This window comes from Copadichromis virginalis, linkage group LG12 (genome assembly GCF_057382275.1).
Source record: "Copadichromis virginalis isolate Kocher_CV1m ecotype Utaka linkage group LG12, C_Virginalis_male_GT1.1, whole genome shotgun sequence".
Classification (NCBI taxonomy): Eukaryota; Metazoa; Chordata; class Actinopteri; order Cichliformes; family Cichlidae; genus Copadichromis; species Copadichromis virginalis.
The window spans coordinates 34,734,584-34,753,229 of record NC_140629.1 but is presented as its reverse complement, the minus strand read 5'-3'; the positions used below and the strand labels follow the sequence as shown (position 1 = coordinate 34,753,229).

Genomic DNA, 18,646 nt, shown 5'->3' with positions numbered 1-18,646 from the left:
ACCATTATAGAGACCCTCTACGTGAAATTGGCTGCTTTAACACAGTAATGTCACAACTTCTGGAATAACTAAAGTATTTGTTGTCTTGTCATGGATTCAGTTAATGCATTTATAAAAGCTCTACGGTGTTCTGTTTCATAAAAAAGTGGATGTGATTGACAACTTCAAGGCAGTAACACCTTAAACATGACTTTGACCAGAATCTGATTTATGACATGTGACTGTAAATTCTTCTGTGTTGTCACAGTTTAATGTCATATCAACAAGTTTATATCAGTTTGTTTATTTTTGCATTATTAGCATTTCTGGTCTCTCAGTGTCCACTGTGATTCTTCTCTTTATTTTTCATTATTATTTTGGTGACATCACCATCTCATCACATTTCAGTTCATTACAAACTTGAAAGTTGGAGTCTAAAGGTCTAAAATCTTATGCAGGTTTGAGGCCACAGCCCAGGTAGCAAAAGCAGATATTGTGTTTGGTGGTTATTAATGTATAAATGTATTCACTGGTACACATTTAGTTTATAACAAATATATTTTAATGATGTATTATTTGAGAAAATAAACCTTTGATTTTATATATTTCAGCTGCTTTTTATTCTAAATTATTGCTTCATGTTCATGAGGGTCAAGAAATTTGGTTCTTTCTTCTTTTTTTTGAGTATGAGAGCAGAGGTCTGACAGGTTGACAATCTAAACCCTGTGATCAATCCAAAATTCTGTCTTTGGCTGCAACGAAAACTTTAATTAAAACTGCAGATAAAAATTCTGAGAACAAGCTGACTTGTGATACTTGAACTTCTGAAACAACTCAGATTTCTCCTCCTTTGTCTCATTTTTATTTTCTATTTAGCTTCTCTTCTCTTTTTTTAAAATGGAGATGTCAAGATTTTCTACATTTTTCACTTTGGTGTCGTTTTAAGGAGCACAAACTGAAAACTATCTGAATGACACACACAGCGCCCTCTGACGGACACAAGTGTTATGTGCATGTTTCAGTTTAACACGTGATCGTGATTCATGAAAATGAAAGTAAATTCCGACACTTTTGAACTGAGCTGAGACGCCATTACAGGGAGTCAGATCTCTGCTGAAAAACACACGTTTGGAGGATTTTAATCAGAAAGTTCAAGAGACACTAATTTGGTGAGTTAAAAATACTTAAAGATCAAATGGCTGAGAAACTTAGACTCTTTGAAAATTTCCTGAGCTGCCATGTGTGTTCAGAGACTTTCAGAGATCCTGTGTCTCTGAGCTGCAACCACAGCTTCTGTTCAAGCTGCCTGCAGAAATTCTGGGAACAAACTAAAAACAAAAACTGTCCCATTTGTAAAAGAAAATCTTCAAAGGATCATCACTTTGTGAACTTTACACTGAAAGAACTTGCTGATTCATTTTCTGGAAGAAAGAAATCTGGATCATCTGAAACAGAAAAAGGAAAGAAAAAATTAACAGTGGTGTGCAGTAAACATGAGGAAGAGCCAAAACTGTTCTGTGTGGACGAGCAGAGAGCTGTGTGTCCTGTGTGTGAGTTTTCTCTCCACCAGAGTCACAAAGTGGTTCCTGTAGAAGAAGCAGTCAGTGACCTGAAGGAGCAGCTGAAATCTGACTTAAAGTCTCTGCAGGACAAGAGGAACAAATACAAACAAGTGGAGGAAACATACAATGAAGTGATTCAACACTCCAAGAAGCAGCTGTTGTCCACAGAGAGGCAGATCAGAGCAGAGTTCAACAAGCTCCAGCAGTTCCTGAAAGAGGAAGAGGAGTCCAGACTGGCAGCTCTGAGGGAGGAAGAGGAGCAGAAGGGGAGGACTATCAGCAGAGAGATGAAGATGATTGAGGAGCAGATCTCCTCTCTGTCAGACAGCATCTCTGCTGTTGAAGAAGAGCTGCAGAAACACAGCGTGCCATTCCTCAGCAGTTATAAAGACACTCAGAGCAGAGCCAGAGCCCAGAGCTCAGTGTCAGATCCACAGCTGGTCTCAGGAGCACTGATAGATGTGGCCAAACACCTGGGCAACCTGTCCTTCAGAGTGTGGGAGAAGATGAAGGAGAAGGTCCACTTCAGTCCTGTCATTCTGGACCCAAACACTGCACACTGCTGTCTCTATCTGTCTGATGATCTGACCAGTGTGAGATATGGAGACACAAATCAGCAGCTTCCTGATAATCCAGAGAGAAACACTAAGCATACCAATGTTTTTGGCTCTGAGGGCTTCAGCTCAGGGAAACACAGCTGGGAGGTGGAGGTGGGAGACCATCCTGACTGGAATGTGGGTTTAGTTAAAGAGTCAGTTGACAGAAAGGGAGAGTGTTTTGTTTCACCAATAAATGGATTCTGGTGTTTATTGCATCGCAGTGGAAAATACACTAATGGTGTTGGTCAGACTGTGACAGTGAAGAAGAGTCTCCAGAGGATCAGAGTCCAGCTGGACTATGACAGGGGGGAGGTGTCCTTCTATGACCCTGAAGACATGACTCACATCTACACTTACAGAGACACTTTCACTGAGAAACTCTTCCCATATTTCAGTATTGGAAAGGCAGGAGACGCCAAAACCTCTGATATCAAAATCTGTCAGACTGAGATTTGATTGTAAAGGGATTCTTTATTTTAACGGGGTGGGGGGATAGCTTTACAATATTTCTCGTGTTGTTTATGTAAATATTTTATTAATTTTAAAATCTAAATGATGATGATTTTCTTGCTTTTCAAAGTTGTTGAGTATGAACAGTAAACTGTGACACTTCTTTAAAGAAGGATTAATGATTAAACTTGTGTCACATCAGCAAGAGTCAACTTTACAACTACAAGATCTTAAATATCCTGAATATCAGCATCTTGTTTTCAGTTAAATAACATTTTATAGTAACATGTCTACTTTACAGTTTTCCAAATTCAAAGAAATGACTTCTAAGTTCTGAAACTGTCTCATCAGCAGGTTAAAAATGTTTAAACAGATAAAATTACAATATGTTTACTTCAGCAGCATCTTCATTTCAGCCGTTTCAGTTGATTATTGAAAATCACAAAATGTCTCTGTGAAGTGAAATCAATCAAATTCAGTGATTCTGTTGTTGTTGTGTTTGACTGTAAATCAGCTTTTCAGACACATTCAGTCATTGGTTCAGATTTATTTAACATGAAACTTCACTTTGATTGTTGTGTAAACATTTACTGACTCCTTAGAATAAATGATCATTTACTTCTGTTGGTTTGTAAATACAAACATTCACATGTAACCTCAGCTCTCTTAAACTGCATATCAGAGAAGACTTGTGCAGTTTGCTTTGATGGAGTCACTGATTCTCACTTTGTTCTGATCCTCACAGAAATCAAATGCAAATGTTGATAACGTTTACATTCTCACACCTGTATGTTTATAAACTCTAACATATGTTGTTTAAGAGTAAAAATAAAATTCAGACGTATCCTACAGAAATATTTACACACCGACAGAGCTGAAAATAGTTTGTATGAACAAAACTGCAGAGATGTCAGCTGAAGGTCAGATTTTATAATATTTCTTTAAAAACATTTAACGCCTAAACAGGACTGCAAAACAAATTTTCCTGACATGCTGCCATGTATGTTGTTGTGAGACTTTGGGAGATCCTGTGTCTCTGAGATGCCATCATAGCTTCTGTTTAAGCTGCATGCGAAGATTCAGGGAAGAAGCTAAAAACAAATTCTGCCCCACTAGCAGCAGGCAGCCATCTCTGATAGTTTGATCTTCTGATGTTTTATAATAAGGCTTTAATTTTATTTTTTTACACTTCACTCTGAGTTTCAGTGTTTCAGTGAATCAAAAGTTATTATAACTCTCATTCCTATTTTATTTTTAGCTGACATGTTAGAATATTGATCACAGAACTGTTCAGCAAGTTGCCTCTGTAACGTGAAACAAAAATCAATTTAGGTGATTTTTTGTTGTTGTGGTCCACACTGCACAGAAACAAGCATAAAACACGAGTAGTTTATGGAACAACTTTAGTATTTGACAGGAGAAGTTCACCTTTTGTTCCACCATTCCTGCCTACTGCACACAGTACATGAAAACTTATTAGAGCAACTTAGAGGTTTCTGTTTGCCTCATCCGGTGTCACAGAGATCCACTAGCAGACACATTTGAAAGGAATAGAAAAATAGGATTAATAAATAAACACAGTAAGACCAGGGTAAATAACACAGAGGCTTCAATAAGAAGCCAAAACAGTAAGTGCAGATTAAGTGCCGTAACTGGCTATTTATTAAAAACATTACTAAAACTGTATGAAAAATGGGAAAAACATGAGAAGACATATCTGACAACTGCAGGAAGCCAACCAACCCCACTAAACAAACATGTAAACACATTCTATCACCAGAAAAAGTGAGTGAATTCCCAGCATGCCAATAGAATCAAAACATTTCAGAGAATAAAACTATGAATCAGTAAGTAAAACAATATATCAGTACAGAAACAATAAAACATTACAATATCTAAAACAACTAATAATAAGTCCAACATTTTGTTGGTCACTTCAAACTACATGAGGAACCCAGCACAGTCAAAGGAAATGGCTACAGGTAGTTTTCACCTATTTATCCACGTGTGATCTACTTGGTTATTCTCCTGTCTGGAGTGGCTTTGCTACAATCTGGCCCATGACGTCCCAGGCACTATGAAACACTGGGAGGGAGCATGACTTGATTTATGCAGGGGACAGTGGATCTGAAGTGGTGATTTTCTGTTTTCCTTTAATAACATTGTCTACCCTGCTAGGCCTTTCCCAGCATGTTGTGAGGTGATTCCAAAATTCCAAAAATTAAAAAAATAAAATAAAATAAAAATCTGAAACTGAGATTTCTCTTTAATGTTCAGAAAAAAAATGTTGTTGCTTAATAATTATCTCATCCTGCCAATGGACAGCACAACCTTCATGCACACTACTTATAATTTCACCAAACACTGACTCCGGATGTACTGAAATGAAACCTGATCATGTGGACGAAACTGTGAGCAGTTTTGTTCCTGCAAAAACCACAAGATGGAGACAAAGTTGATATTTTCTCAACAGAATCAGAATCAGAATTGCGTTTATTGAACAAGTATATGCTCAAACACATACAAGGAATTTGTTTCCGGTAGATGGTGTCTCTACCGGATCACAACAATATGTAAATGACTCAATACACACACACATTACACACACACACACATCTATTGCAGTCTAGCAGTGTGACGCAGTGTGAGACTTAGGAGGGAGATGGTGAGGGGAAAGAACATGCTCCTGTGTCGGGTGGTCCTGGTCTGCAGGCTTCTGTACCGTCTGTCAGAGGGCAGCAGGTCAAAAAGTCTGTGTCCAGGGTGTGAGGGGTCTGTGATGATTTTCCCTGCGTGTTTCCTGGTTCTTGAGAGGTGCAGGTCCTGGGTGGAGGGCAGGGGGCGCCGATGATCTTTTCAGCTGCCTGTACAGTCTGCTGCTGTCTGCACCTCTCCTGTTTAGTGGCTGCACCATACCAGACTGTGATGGAAGAGCACAGGACAGACTCAGTGACTGCAGTGTAGAACTGGATCAGCAGCTCATGTGGAAGACTGTACTTCCCCACTTGTCTGAGGAAGTACATCCTTTGCTGGGTCTTTTTAAGATGTTGGTCTCCCACTTCACCTCCTGGGAGATGGTGGTACCCAGGAACTTGAAAAACAGTCTTATAACACAATTTAGTTTCACTCTATGACACTTTTTCATATGTAATATGATTTGCTTCAGTAACCTTAGTTCACAAGTAAAACAAAAAAATCAAGACTAATCTCAGAAAATATTGCAGATACATTCATTAAAACCTTGTACTATGTCTGAATATGGTAGCGTGGTGGCAAGAAGCAAGAAACTCCTGAGTTCGAATCCACCAACTGGCTTTTTGTTTGCCTGGGTTTCCACCAACTACTCCAACAGTTAACTGATGATTTCAAATTGCCCGTGGGTGTGAATGTGGGTGAAAACGGTCATTTGTCTCCTTGTGTTGGCCCTGGGGCAGACTAGACTGTCTTGATATGACAGCTGGGATAGGTATTTTGTAACAATATGTCTGTTTCTGACTTTTATATCACCTTGATTAAAACATGACTGCTCTTTTTTTTTTTTTTTTTTTTTTTTAGCATTTTACACTTTCTCTTTTGGTTCAGTCTTGATTTGGATTTGATCAAAAATGTAAAAAGATTTCTTTATTTTCTATGCATGTTGATGTTGTTGTTAAGGTCATGCTGGGAAAGTGTTTCCTGTGGCAGTTGCTGAAAAACAAAAATGTTGTAAAACTGGTTTAGTATCTGTCAGTTGAAATCCTCCTCAGCAGACTAAAACAACTCAGATTTCTCCATCTTTCTGTCATTTTTATACTTTATTTAAGTAAAAGCAAATCCTGAGAACAACCTAAAAACAAAAACTGTCCAGTTTGTAAAAGAAAATCTTCAAAAGATGTTCTATTTGTCAACTTTGCACTGAAACAACTTGCTGACTCCTTTGCACTGAGACAGAAATCTGAATCATATCTGACAGAAAAAGAAAAAGAAGTGGCGGTGGTTTGCAACATACATCAAAAGGACCAAAACTGTTCTGTGTGGATGAGAAGAGTACTCTGTGTCCTGGCTGTGAGTTTTTGCTCCACCAGAGTCACAAAGTGGTTCCTATAGAAGAAGCAGTCAGTGACCTGAAGGAGCAGCTGAAATCTGACTTAAAGTCTCTGCAGGACAAGAGGAACAAATACAAACAAGTGGAGGAAACATACAATGAAGTGATTCAACACTCCAAGAAGCAGCTGTTGTCCACAGAGAGGCAGATCAGAGCAGAGTTCAACAAGCTCCAGCAGTTCCTGAAAGAGGAAGAGGAGTCCAGACTGGAGGCTCTGAGGGAGGAAGAGCAGCAGAAGGGGAGGACTATCAGCAGAGAGATGAAGATGATTGAGGAGCAGATCTCCTCTCTGTCAGACAGCATCTCTGCTGTTGAAAAAGAGCTGCAGAAACACAGCGTGCCATTCCTCAGCAGTTATAAAGACACTCAGAGCAGAGCCAGAGCCCAGAGCTCAGTGTCAGATCCACAGCTGGTCTCAGGAGCACTGATAGATGTGGCCAAACACCTGGGCAACCTGTCCTTCAGAGTGTGGGAGAAGATGAAGGAGAAGGTCCACTTCAGTCCTGTCATTCTGGACCCAAACACTGCAAGTGGCTGGCTCTATCTGTCTGATGATCTGACCAGTGTGAGATTTGGAGACACAAAGCAGCAGCTTCTCAACAATCCAGAGAGAAACACTCAGTATTTTAATGTTTTTGGCTCTGAGGTTTTTAGCTCAGGGAAACATGGCTGGGATGTGGAGGTGGGAGACCATACTCGCTGGAATATTGGTTTGACTAAAGATTCATCTAACGGGAAGGGAGAGCATTTCTGCTTCACCTGAATTTGGAGTCTGGTGTTTGCTATATGGCAGTGGAAAATGCTGTAATGGTTTTGGTCAAGCTATGACAGTGAAGAAGAGTCTCCAAAGGATAAGAATCCAGCTGGACTATGACAGAGGAGAGGTGTCCTTCTATGATGTTGATGGCATGGCTCACATATACACCTACAAAGACACTTTCACTGAGAAACTCTTTCCATATTTGCATATTGGAGAGGCTGGAAGCATAAAAGTCTGTCAGACTGATATTTCCCCCATAGTGAGAAAGATTTTGTAGTATAGTCAGTGTATCATGCTTCTGTGTACTGTATGCACTCATGACAAGTGTACTTAACTGTATGTTTATACACTACATGGACTGCATTAAATACATTTTAAGATGACTGTATGGAGATGGGTTACATTTGTGACTTTTTTTATATTGAAAATAGTCCGTGACTGATTATATTTTCTTTCATCCCACAAAAGAAATGATTCGTTGCTTTGATTGGTTTTACCCGAAATACTTGAGAAATTAGATATATTTTTGTTTTTGTTTTTTTTAAAAAATATGTTAATGACAATGACAATAACTGTAAGCAAAAGGAATCTTTCTGTTCTTGAAATGTACTGAATGTATTTTGATGAGATTTATCACCAGTAGGGGGCTGTCTATGGGGAAATGGTCAGCCAACAAACTGATCTTAGGTTGATAAGTTGGAACAGCACATATCAGATGCTGTCATGGCTACATAATGAGAAAGAACCAGTCTGGGTATCTCTTGCTTCTCTTCCAACAGATTTAACGCCACTTACGGCTGATGAATGTGACATCGCAAGGAAGGATGCAGTAACATTAATTTAAAAAATGACCTTTGTTTGCTCGTTATTGAGCTTTTACAGCGTGGCAGGAATTATTTTTAAATAAATACAATTTCTTCCACCTTTGGCTCATTAAAAATTTTTTAAGTGAAGGTCCAATTTATTTCATAATTGTAGAACTGTATCTTATTTTGGAAAAAATAGACGGAAGTTTTACTTTCTCAGTGATGCTGTGATGTAAACAACGACCATTACTTCCGGTTATGGCCGCAGGTATGGTTTTTCCTGATTTCTAAAGCGGTTTGCGGGAAATTAAATTGATTTTTTTGCACACTCTGTTTATTTCATATCACTAATTTTAGAACTAGTATCAGTTTCACGGATATTTTTTATGGTTTTTGGTCCTGAGCGCGCTAACAGCTAGTTAAAAAAAACTGACTTGATAGCACATTGTTAAGCTAGTTACGTTTTTCTCGTTTCGACCGTATTTGCAGCAGTTTAAACGCAACTGTCCATTTCTCGCTGTAAACATCAATGCCCAGTAAGTATTCCTTTTTAAAAAAATATCCTGCAGAGACTGATATGTTATTTAGTGCGGTGCAGCTTCAAGGGTCGGTGACCCACTCAGCTAAAACACATTTTGGTGCTAAGCTGACCTGTTTTTCGTAAAGCGAAAGGCTGATTTCAGTTACTACATTTTCCCTTCTTGCATGTTCTTACGTGTGCGTTTTCCAAAATGTTTTGGTATTGATTCATTATTTTATGATTTTTCTATTGTCTTCTGCCCGTTTTCAGCTTTGAAAACCTGAATTAAAAATTAAAAACACACCACAGAAAAGTAATGAAATTCTGGTATTATAATGTTCTATTTCTGTTAGGACCTCTACTCAAGGAAGTAAAGGAGACTTTCAAGCAGTGAACTTTGATGGTGATGGAGAGTGATGGATAACCCGACAGCAAATAAGAGCCACATTCCCTGTCCGTCTTGGATGGCCCAGAATGGCTGGTCAGCAGCTTCATCTCAGAACCCGCTCGTCAGCCTTCTCCCCACCTCCTATGACCACATGCAGGCATCTCATCAGAGTTGTACTAACAATTTGAACACTGTATCTTCCAGAAACAACCCTCATGCTGACATGTATAAAACCTCTCATATTGGCAGCATTCCATCATCCAGCTCGCTGTTTGCCACAGATATCCCAAATCTCTCTCAAGGTATTTCTTTTAATCAGCAAAGCTCTAACCTTTCACCGATCATGGTATCAGCGAACCAAGGAAAAAACGTTACCCCACCAGCTCTTCAACAGTCAAACCAAGGACTTCAGCTTTGTGGGCCCCAGGATTTATCTGTTCTCTCATCCCACAATGCCTTCAAAACATTTCAAAATCCAATATCCAGTCAGGGTTTGTCAAGTGGGATTCAAGGTCTACCCCCCCGCCTGCCGTCATGCAGACAACATCAAGCTGCTTTTGACGGAGAAAATGTGGAGTCCGCTCATGGTGCAGGAAACACTCAAAGCTATACCTCATCCACCTCTCAGGAGCAGCGTGAGTGGTTACCTTCATCACATTGCAGAGGTAAGCTGTAGCTGCATTACATGCATGTTACAATGTATTTTTTCACATCATATTAATGTAGGTACGCATGCAAGGTTGGATTTAAACTCGGTCCAAAGCAGTGTTTAATATTTTAGTTGGTGCATTAGTTAAGCGGCTTACATAAATGCAAATAGTTGATTAAGTGTTAGGCTTTTGAGGGGTGTTGAATCATATTCTAGCTATCACAGGACAAAAGAACAACACTGTATGACAAAACTAACAAATTAAATTCTTGATTATCTGATATTTAAGGAAAGCATGAAATTCAGAGATTAGGATTAAAAATTAAAGAGTTCAGTTTTGACTAAATCTTCAATTAATTTTTAGGTTTCAGACATATATAGCAGTTGGGGGTCTAATAGATCCACCTGTTTTGTTTTTTGTTTTTGTTTTTTTGGAAGTGTAGATGTTTTTTAAAGTCTTTTAGCTCTTCCTCACACAGTCTTTAAAAATGTAGCCAAAATGTAGATTATGCTACGTTAGACTGATCTAATTTGTCTGTTGTGGATTGTTATAAAAATTTCAACTAAAAAGTTGACTTTGTTTCGCCTGTCTAAACAAGTGTTTGCAGAACTGTTTAACACTTTGTGTGTTTGTTTTTAACTTTACTGTCTTCTCTTCAGGAGCTGTGAATGACCCTGTCCCAAAAGCAGCTGTTCAAAACACAAATAGATCTACTACGGTGAGGAAAATAACAGCAAATGCAGATGAAACTTCTGCTGTTTGATGGATGATTTGAAGATTTTTGCATTTTTCCACACCTTTTTGCTTTTACAGAGGTTTATATTTTAAGTCACTTTTAACTGTAGCACTGCAGTATGAATCTTGCCTTTTAACCAACATCACGTTAAAGAGCCTTGGAGATTTTAGATGATTACTACTATAACTATTATATTTTGTCCTGTAAAGGTTTTATTATGTCTGCTTTCAGGCCAGCAGTGAAAAGCGGCGTTCAGATGTTTTACAGCAGCGCGCTGAGCTGCTTAAACAACTGGCAGAGATGGATAAACTTGTAAGTGTGTTATGGCATTTTTTTAAATAAAGAAGGTAATTGATGCTTTTAAATAGTTCCCAACAAACATAGTTGAAACCCTGATAGCACATCTCTGGTCAAAATTGTGCGCAGTACAACAACAAAAACAGAACTGTGAAGTGGTGGACATACCGATTCATTTGTTAACTAAGTAGTCATGAACAGATGGGAACACGTTTTCTCCATGTACAATAAGTAGAATTACGAGAGTCTGTTATTGCTATTTGTGTTAACATACATCAGTTTTGTCTCATGTTGCAATATGAACTTAAGTTAGTTCCCCCTGCCCATAATGTCGGTGTCTCCCAGACTGAAAGACGTGGTGTTTAATTTTCTTTCTTGCTAGAAAGTGTAATGATGAAGTTGACATTTTCTCAAAGTCAAAATGTTTGCTGGGTTGTTATCTAGTATTAATACTTTAAAATTATTAAAGAAAATTCTACACAGTTGCTCCCTGCTTACTTCACTTTCCTCCTGTTAAGCTGAAAGCATTGCCATCAGATAACAGCAGCGATGGGCAGTCGTCAGATGATGAGCCACCTCAGTGTGAACAGACTGCTGCAAATTCAAAGGTAACTGCACAATAAATTATGCCTGCACATTCTTTGGGCTTTTCATATGCTGTGTGATTGTCAAGGTTGTTATCACATCATATCACCTTTTAATTATTTCTATTACAGTCGCGTAATTCAGCAAATGGTTCTTCACCTTCATACTATGACGAGGAAAATGATGCTTGTGATACGCCAGAGTCACCTGCAGAATCGCTGGTATTTACCTGCATTTTTTACTTTGTTTATGATATTAAATTTTGCATGCTGATTACAGCATGTTGGATTTTATTATTGTATTACATTATAAATTGTAAATTATCATTAATAATAAAAAGTGAACATAAACCCATGTTTTGGGAAACCGAAAAGGACTTTTATGAAGGGAAAAATGTTAGAGGTTTTTAATTTGTTTATCTTTGTTTTTCGTTGTTGTTTTTGTTTAATCTTAAGTCAAGGAAAAAAAGATTTCTTTTATTTCTTTCAGAAAAAGGAAGTTGTTTCAGACATGTCAGGGGAGGACAATGATGAGGATTACTCACCAGGGAGTGATGAAGAGTTCAAAGAAGGTTCTTCAGATGAATCCAGTCATAGCGATCCAGAGTCCCCCATGAGTGAAGAACCGCACCAAGAAGAGCAGAACTCAAAATCAGAAAATTCTTCTGGAAAGGATAAAGGAGTCACTCCTGTAAAAAGGAAACCTATGATTAGTCAGGCTGAAGCGTCACAAACGCCAGTGTTGCCAGCTGTAAAACGACCAAATTCAAAAGCTCGATTTTATGACAAGAAGAATTACTGCTTGTTTTGCTCCAAGCCGGTGTTAAAACTGTCACGGCATTTTGAGTCAATTCACAGTGACAAACCAGAGGTTGCAGCTGCATTTCAGTATCCCAAACACTCCAAAGAAAGACAAAATATATGGAAAAAATTAACAAATGAAGGAAACTTTGCACATAATAAAAATGTTTTGAAAACAGGAGAGGGAACTCTTGTCGTACGACAAAGACCGAAAGTGCTTGGACAGGCCCGTGACTTTCTTCCTTGTCTTCACTGTCATGGTCTTTTTGTGAAGAGAAACCTGTTCAAACACATGAGGACGTGCCCAGCGAAAAGCAAGATTGAAAAGGATTCAGGTATTGGAAAAAAGCGCATTGCATCAATGTGTGTGCTGGCAACTGTGGACTGTGAAGACCGTGGCATAAGTGATGTCGCTAGGAGCATTCTGAATGAAATGATATACGATGATGTGACGCGAGCTGTCATGGATGACAGGATTCTCTTGCAGTTCGGGGAATACATGTACAATCATTATGGCCGTGATGCGAAAAAGCACCCATATATAAGACAAAACCTTCGTCAGATAGCAAGACTTGTGCTTGAGGCTCAAAAAACGACCCCAATGAAGAAGCTGGAGGACTTCTTTCACCCTTCAAACTTCCAGCGTGTGGTGTCTGCAGTGAATGTCCTGGCAGGCTATGATTCAGAAACCAAAATTTACGCCGCTCCTTCCGTTGCAATCAAGCTTGGCCACAGCCTGCAGAAGACCTGCACTATTGTTAAGGATAACGCGGTAAAGTCTGGTGATACAAAACAGGCAGAGGCTGCTAAAAACTTCCTCTCTGTGTACCAAAAGAAGTGGACTAAGCTTGTTTCTTCGGCCGCATTAAGAAGTCTCAGAGAAATTAAATCAAAACGAGCAAAGCAGATACCACTTGTTCAAGATATGAAGCGCTTGCATTTCCACTTGGAGAAGGTTCATACTACAGCTGAGAAGAATCTACGAGACAGTCTTTCTACAGAAAATTTTGTCGCTCTGGCCAGAGTCATGCTTTCCCGGATAATCCTCTTCAACAAGAGAAAGCCTCGAGAGGTTGCAACGATTCAGCTGACGGAATTCATGTCACGAACAAAGTCAGATCCGCCTGATGACTTGGACCTGTCTGTCACAGAGTTGGAAAAAACCATGTGTAGGTTCTTCACCAGAGTTGACGTACGTGGGGACTGTGGGAGAAAAGTCCCTGTTTTACTGAAGCCCTCATTTGAGTCGGCTCTGGAGCTTCTAGTGGATTCTCGTGAGGCATGTGGGATCACCAGTAAGAATCCCTTCGTCTTTGCCCGACCAAATGCTCTGTCTAACTACAGGGGGACAGATTGTCTTCAAGGATTTATCAAAGAATGTGGAGCTCAAAACTCTGAAGGTCTGACATCAAAAAATGTCCGCAAGCATTTTGCAAAAATGCTACAACTGATGAACCTGGATGAAAATGAAGCCAACCAAATTTTTGGGCCTAATAACAAAATCCAGATCCTGCGGCAGTGCAATGACTCCACACTGGATGATATTGAAATGGATTCTGAAGGTAATAAGGCTTATAAAAAGTAGGCCTACACTACTTTAGACTAATTGGCACTGATTCCTGACTCCCATCACTAGCTAGAAATATAAGAAAAAAGTAAGAAAGTTGGATATTTTTAACTGGTTAAAAAAAACGTACACCATGAGCTACTCAGTTGTGATTGTTTGCAGAAGGCAACATGCTGAGTGAAGTTATAAAGCTGGAGTCACTCAGTTAAGTTAAAAAAAACAAGTGTGTGTAAATCCTGCAATTTATTTGAAGAAATGTGTGTATACGTGCGAGGATTGCTGAGAGAAAACATCTTTTTGTCTTTAATCCAGCTGACTCGTGGGATCAAAGTGAAGGCAGACCAGCATCTCTTAATCAACAAAAACATGGAGGAAAAAGTGCCAACAAATCTATCAGAGGTAATCATGGTGAACTTTAACAGACTTTCTCTTGTTTCTTTTTCATTTTTAGCCAAAAAAAAAAACAGGACAGAAAAAAATAATAAATGGCAGCTAAGTCATTAAAAAATAGCAGGTCATGAAACAGTAAAAGAAGCAAAAGATTTGTTAAGCTGTTGTGTTCAAAATGTTCCAAAAGAGGTGCGCTCGTTGGCTTTTTTGCTGTTGATAAACCTGAACCTAAAAAACATTCTCACTGTCATCATCTGTCAGATGATTCTGTCCTCGATTATGCTCTCTGCATCCGTGAGTCCGCTCGTGTCCAAGTGACTTAATATTCATGATAAGTTAAAAGGGTCTGTGCAGACGTCCGTGTGCTTTGTGTTTTGTGACTGTGTAGACTCGTCCACAGGGAATTTCCGTTACAGTGCAACAGTAACTTGACACAGAAAAAATCCAGATTACAACAAGCGAAAGTGAAAATGCATTTGGCAAAAAAAAAAAAAAGAAAGAAAGTGAAAATGCACAAAACACAGTTTATGTTTGGAGGTTTTACATTTTCAGTGGAAAACAAGTTCTCAGGTTCAAAATGTTAATTCAAATCATTTTACGACTATATTTAAATGTGCAAACATGTTTCAACACATGGCTGAAATATGTTGGAGGTCACTAGAAAGATTTTAACGTGAAATGCATTCAGAAAAAGATTGTCTTACAGGGAATTGCAAACCTTTCTGAAACCCTACACCGTAACCTGATGTCCACCTCCCTTGAAATGTAACTGTAGTCTGGGTCAGTGCAGCCCACAACTCTTCTGATTGGCCAGCTCAGTACTGTTGATTCTTTCTATGCATTTACTGCTTAATATCTAAGCACGTTTGTAAATATGAAAATGTGGGCAAATTGCTCCAATATGAGATTTGACATCGACTGTATCAATAAATAAGTGAGAACTGAGTGATGGTGGAGGCGTAGCAGGAGAGGGTGAGATTCAGAGAGAATCTGTGGAAGAAAACCTGCCACCAAGCAGGTTGATTTCAGTCTGTTACCCCAGTAATTGTCAGAGAGTTTAACTTGGTTCTGTTTCTAGAACAGAAACTCCGGACATTTCCTCTTCTCAGGATTAATGTGAGTTCTCTTTTTTTTTTTATTCTGTTAGGCTCTAAATGTACACCCAAACACGTATGGGGGGATGCTGAGGTTCGTGCTGTAGAAACACACATGATGCGCTTCATTCAGGAGCACAAAGTGCCCCAGAAGGACGACTGCGTCAAGTGTCTTGAAGCTGAGGCAAAAGCACTGAGGAACCGCACATGGAAAGGTCTAAAGAACTACGTCCGAAACAGGATCACAACTCTGAAAAGACAAAATGACTCTTCGCAGGATTCTCCGACCAGCTGCAAAAGGCCCAGAGAAGCAGAACCACAGCAAAGTACTGCACATTACCTACAGCTATAGATGTGATATGTTGCTGAAGGCCAAACCTGTTTTTTTGGTTTTTTGTAAATGTCTTCAGCAACCCTCTTTCCTTATTCTTTGCTATTCTTCCTTTGCTTATTCTTTACCTCCTTCTCTCACTCTTCGATCTCTCTGTTCAGCTTTTTTTTTGTATCTGTCTCTTTCACAAAGTCATGAGTGTCTTCCTCTATTAGAATGGCCAACAAAAGCTAATAATTGCCCACCACTTTAACAATACCAGTCTGTTCTTTTTATGAGCACAGCAGTTTTCATCGTGGTGTTGTTTCAAATAATCCAGCTGATTTTTTGAATACTCACAGTTTTATGCTGTACCCTTAAATGCTGTTTTAGGGTACAGATTAGAATCATAGTTGTTGTAAATATTGTATTTGCATGTCTGTGTATATGTGCTGGGATTTCTAAGGTGAACATAGACTTAATTACTTAATTACTTATTTATTTATAGCGAGACAGCCTTCGAGTGGACGACAAGCTGACTCACAGGATCACGATGAAGGTTCTACTGCAGACAGTGGAGAGGCACCTTTTAATCATCAAAAAGCACATGGAGAAACAAGAAGCTCCAGCAAGACTACACGTCCCAAATCTGTCAAATCAGGTGGACATGGTAATAATGGTAGTATTTAAGACTGACACGGTATTTTTAGGTAATATCATGTCATGCTAGCTACTTCCTGAGATGTTTTCATTACCAGACTGTCAGACTTAATTTTACTTACAGTATTTTACGTATTTTACATACATTAGTAGAATTCAGTTGATCTTTTAGACCTCCATGGTTCTTACTCTGTCATTGCGTGGCTAGCATTTTAGCCCAGGTTTTAGGGATACCTGCTTTTTTATCAGTGCAAATTAAATAATTAGATTTTATTTTTGGTTCTGGTCTTGCACACAGATCACAAGGAAGTTCTCAGAAAAATATTCCTATACTCTCTGCCCAAGATGAATTTTAATGTCAGGATCATTGATTTTTTTTCTTTTCTGCATGACAGGTTCCCTTCATAAAACTAAACACACGTGGGAGGAGGCAGAGGTCCACGCTGTAGAAAGACACATGATGAGTTTCATTCAAGGCCACAAGGTGCCTCAGAAAGACGACTGCATAAAGTGTCTTGATGCTGAGCCAAGAGTGCTGAGAAACCGCACGTGGAAAGGTGTAAAGGACTACGTCAGAAACAGGATCACAACCCTACAAAGACAAAGCGGCTTCTCCCTGGATTCACCGAAAAGCAGGAAAAGGCCCAGAAAATCAGCAGAGCCACAGCAGAGTACTGCATATTACTAACCGCTGTAGATTTGATATGATGTTGTTTTCTTCAACATTCCCTCTTAATTGACTTATCTCTCCCCCTACTCGCCCCATTAAGATTCCCAGTAAAAAGTAATAAAGTAATAATTTTCCTTATACGTATATATTTTTTGTCTTCAATACAGTGAGACAGTCTGCAGGTGGAGAACAAGCCAGTTCATGGGATCACAATGACTCCTATGCAGGTGGTGGAACAGAAATGTTTTATGATCAACAAGAAGATGAAGAAACAACAAGCTCCAGCAAAACGAGCAGATCTGTCAAATCCAGTGAGAAAGGTAATAATGGTCACCTTTAATATACTTCCTGTCTATTCATTTCTGTTTGCCTTTGGTTTAGATTGCCTTCATCACAATAATGGGACCGTCACACAAACTTATAATAAATTAATAAAAATACAAGAGTCAAATTAGTAGGCCAACCACCTTTTATGTGTTGCTGAAGGTTCAGGACACCTTACATCTTTCTTCATCTGCCTCGTTCATCTTTGCAATTTTTTGGAATGTTAGCTTTTTACCACGATGAATGAAATAATCACATATTTTGTCAAATAAGATTCAAACTATTTCACAAGTAAACCCACCAGCCTCTAGCAGCACAGTATATTAACACAATCTAGATATGGCGGTCCTACGTGCAGCATTTTAGGTGAAAAGAGCTCATGGAAAATAAACAAATAGTATCCAAAATGGAACAAAGTCTGTGTGTGGAGCATTTTACTTATAGCCCTTCCAGTTCAATATTATATATTTCATAAAAAGTAAAGTAGTCATTTATATTTAACATCTAAAAATAAACGGAATAGGTGTACCCACTTCTTTGTTGGGCATGATGGATGCACTTTCTCAACAAGCAGTCATTAGCATCCGAATGAAACAGTAATCTGGTATTATCTATAAAAACAAGGTGGGCACAAATACAGCAAATAATACATTCAGTTGCATGATAGAAGCATCTACAGATGGCCCCTGACAAAATCATAAAAAGAAATAACAATGAAAAAATAATATATTGTTATGGGGTTTTTTTTCATCCTCATAGGTTTCCACCTTAAAACTAAACACACGTGGGAGGAGGCAGAGGTCCACGCTGTAGAAAGACACATGATGAGTTTCATTCAAGGCCACAAGGTGCCTCAGAAAGACGACTGCATCAGGTGTCTTGATGCTGAGCCAAGAGCGCTGAGAAACCGCACGTGGAAAGGGGTGAAGGACTACGTCAGAAACAGGATCACAACCCTGCAAAGACAAAGTGACTGTTTCCAAGATTCACCAAAAAGCAGGAAAAGGCCCAGAAAATCAGCGGGACAGCAGAGTACTCCACATTACCAACAGCTGTAGATTTGATATGATGTTAATACTCAAACCTGCAACATTTCACATCCTTCAGCCGACTTATTGTTCTTTAGTCTTTCTGTCCATTTGTATATCAGATGTGAGAATATCTTTCCATTATGGTTCTCAGTTTTTGTTTTCTTTTTTTTTATGTTTTATTTTATCAAGTTTGTTTAACAGAGACTGTTCATGAATACTGAAAAATTACTGTTTTATTCACATTTAGATAAAAGGTTTTTTTTATGGTGTTCCTGGGTACTGTGACCAATTTTGAATACAGTATCTGGTTACATTGGTTGGTATACTGGCACATGATGCTTTGTTAAAATAAATGTTCAACAGTAAAGTCTCAAAAATAATATT

At 38.8% G+C, this 18,646-nt stretch overlaps 2 protein-coding genes and 1 pseudogene across 5 annotated transcripts; all 3 read left to right on the top strand.

The window, feature by feature from the left end:
* Positions 1-890: 890 nt before the first annotated feature.
* On the top strand, positions 891-3,210 carry LOC146697482 (nuclear factor 7, brain-like). Its single transcript, XM_085476252.1, has one exon. It carries the CDS (start codon positions 1,175-1,177, stop codon positions 2,594-2,596), a length of 1,422 nt encoding a protein of 473 aa, XP_085332378.1. The 5' UTR covers positions 891-1,174; the 3' UTR covers positions 2,597-3,210.
* A 1,325-nt stretch (positions 3,211-4,535) lies between these two features.
* On the top strand, positions 4,536-7,711 carry LOC146697481 (nuclear factor 7, ovary-like; annotated as a pseudogene).
* Positions 7,712-8,395: 684 nt separating this feature from the next.
* On the top strand, positions 8,396-18,642 carry LOC146697480 (uncharacterized). 4 transcript variants are annotated; one of them, XM_085476250.1, is made up of 13 exons: positions 8,401-8,508; positions 9,114-9,813; positions 10,458-10,516; positions 10,766-10,846; positions 11,350-11,439; positions 11,548-11,637; positions 11,906-13,778; positions 14,096-14,182; positions 15,321-15,593; positions 16,086-16,238; positions 16,633-16,908; positions 17,075-17,227; positions 17,991-18,642. In XM_085476250.1, the coding sequence occupies exons 2-13, from the start codon at positions 9,177-9,179 to the stop codon at positions 18,287-18,289; spliced, it is 4,071 nt and encodes a 1,356-aa protein (XP_085332376.1). In that variant the 5' UTR covers positions 8,401-8,508; positions 9,114-9,176; the 3' UTR covers positions 18,290-18,642. The 4 variants fall into 4 exon arrangements, with proteins under 4 accessions (XP_085332377.1, XP_085332376.1, XP_085332374.1 ...); XM_085476248.1 differs by having other exon boundaries at positions 16,086-16,247; XM_085476249.1 differs by lacking the exon at positions 8,401-8,508 and adding an exon at positions 8,534-8,776 and having other exon boundaries at positions 16,086-16,247.
* Positions 18,643-18,646: the final 4 nt, after the last annotated feature.

Bases quoted from the DNA above. Each gene is read 5' to 3' on its own strand.
- LOC146697482 (XM_085476252.1), top strand. From the start codon at position 1,175: ATGGCTGAGAAACTTAGACTCTTTGAAAATTTCCTGAGCTGCCATGTG.
- LOC146697480 (XM_085476248.1), top strand. From the start codon at position 9,177: ATGGATAACCCGACAGCAAATAAGAGCCACATTCCCTGTCCGTCTTGG. The intron at 10,517-10,765 runs GTGAGGAAAATA...GTCTGCTTTCAG, and splicing joins ACACAAATAGATCTACTACG to GCCAGCAGTGAAAAGCGGCG. The intron at 16,909-17,074 runs GTACTGCATATT...TCTTCAATACAG, and splicing joins ATCAGCAGAGCCACAGCAGA to TGAGACAGTCTGCAGGTGGA.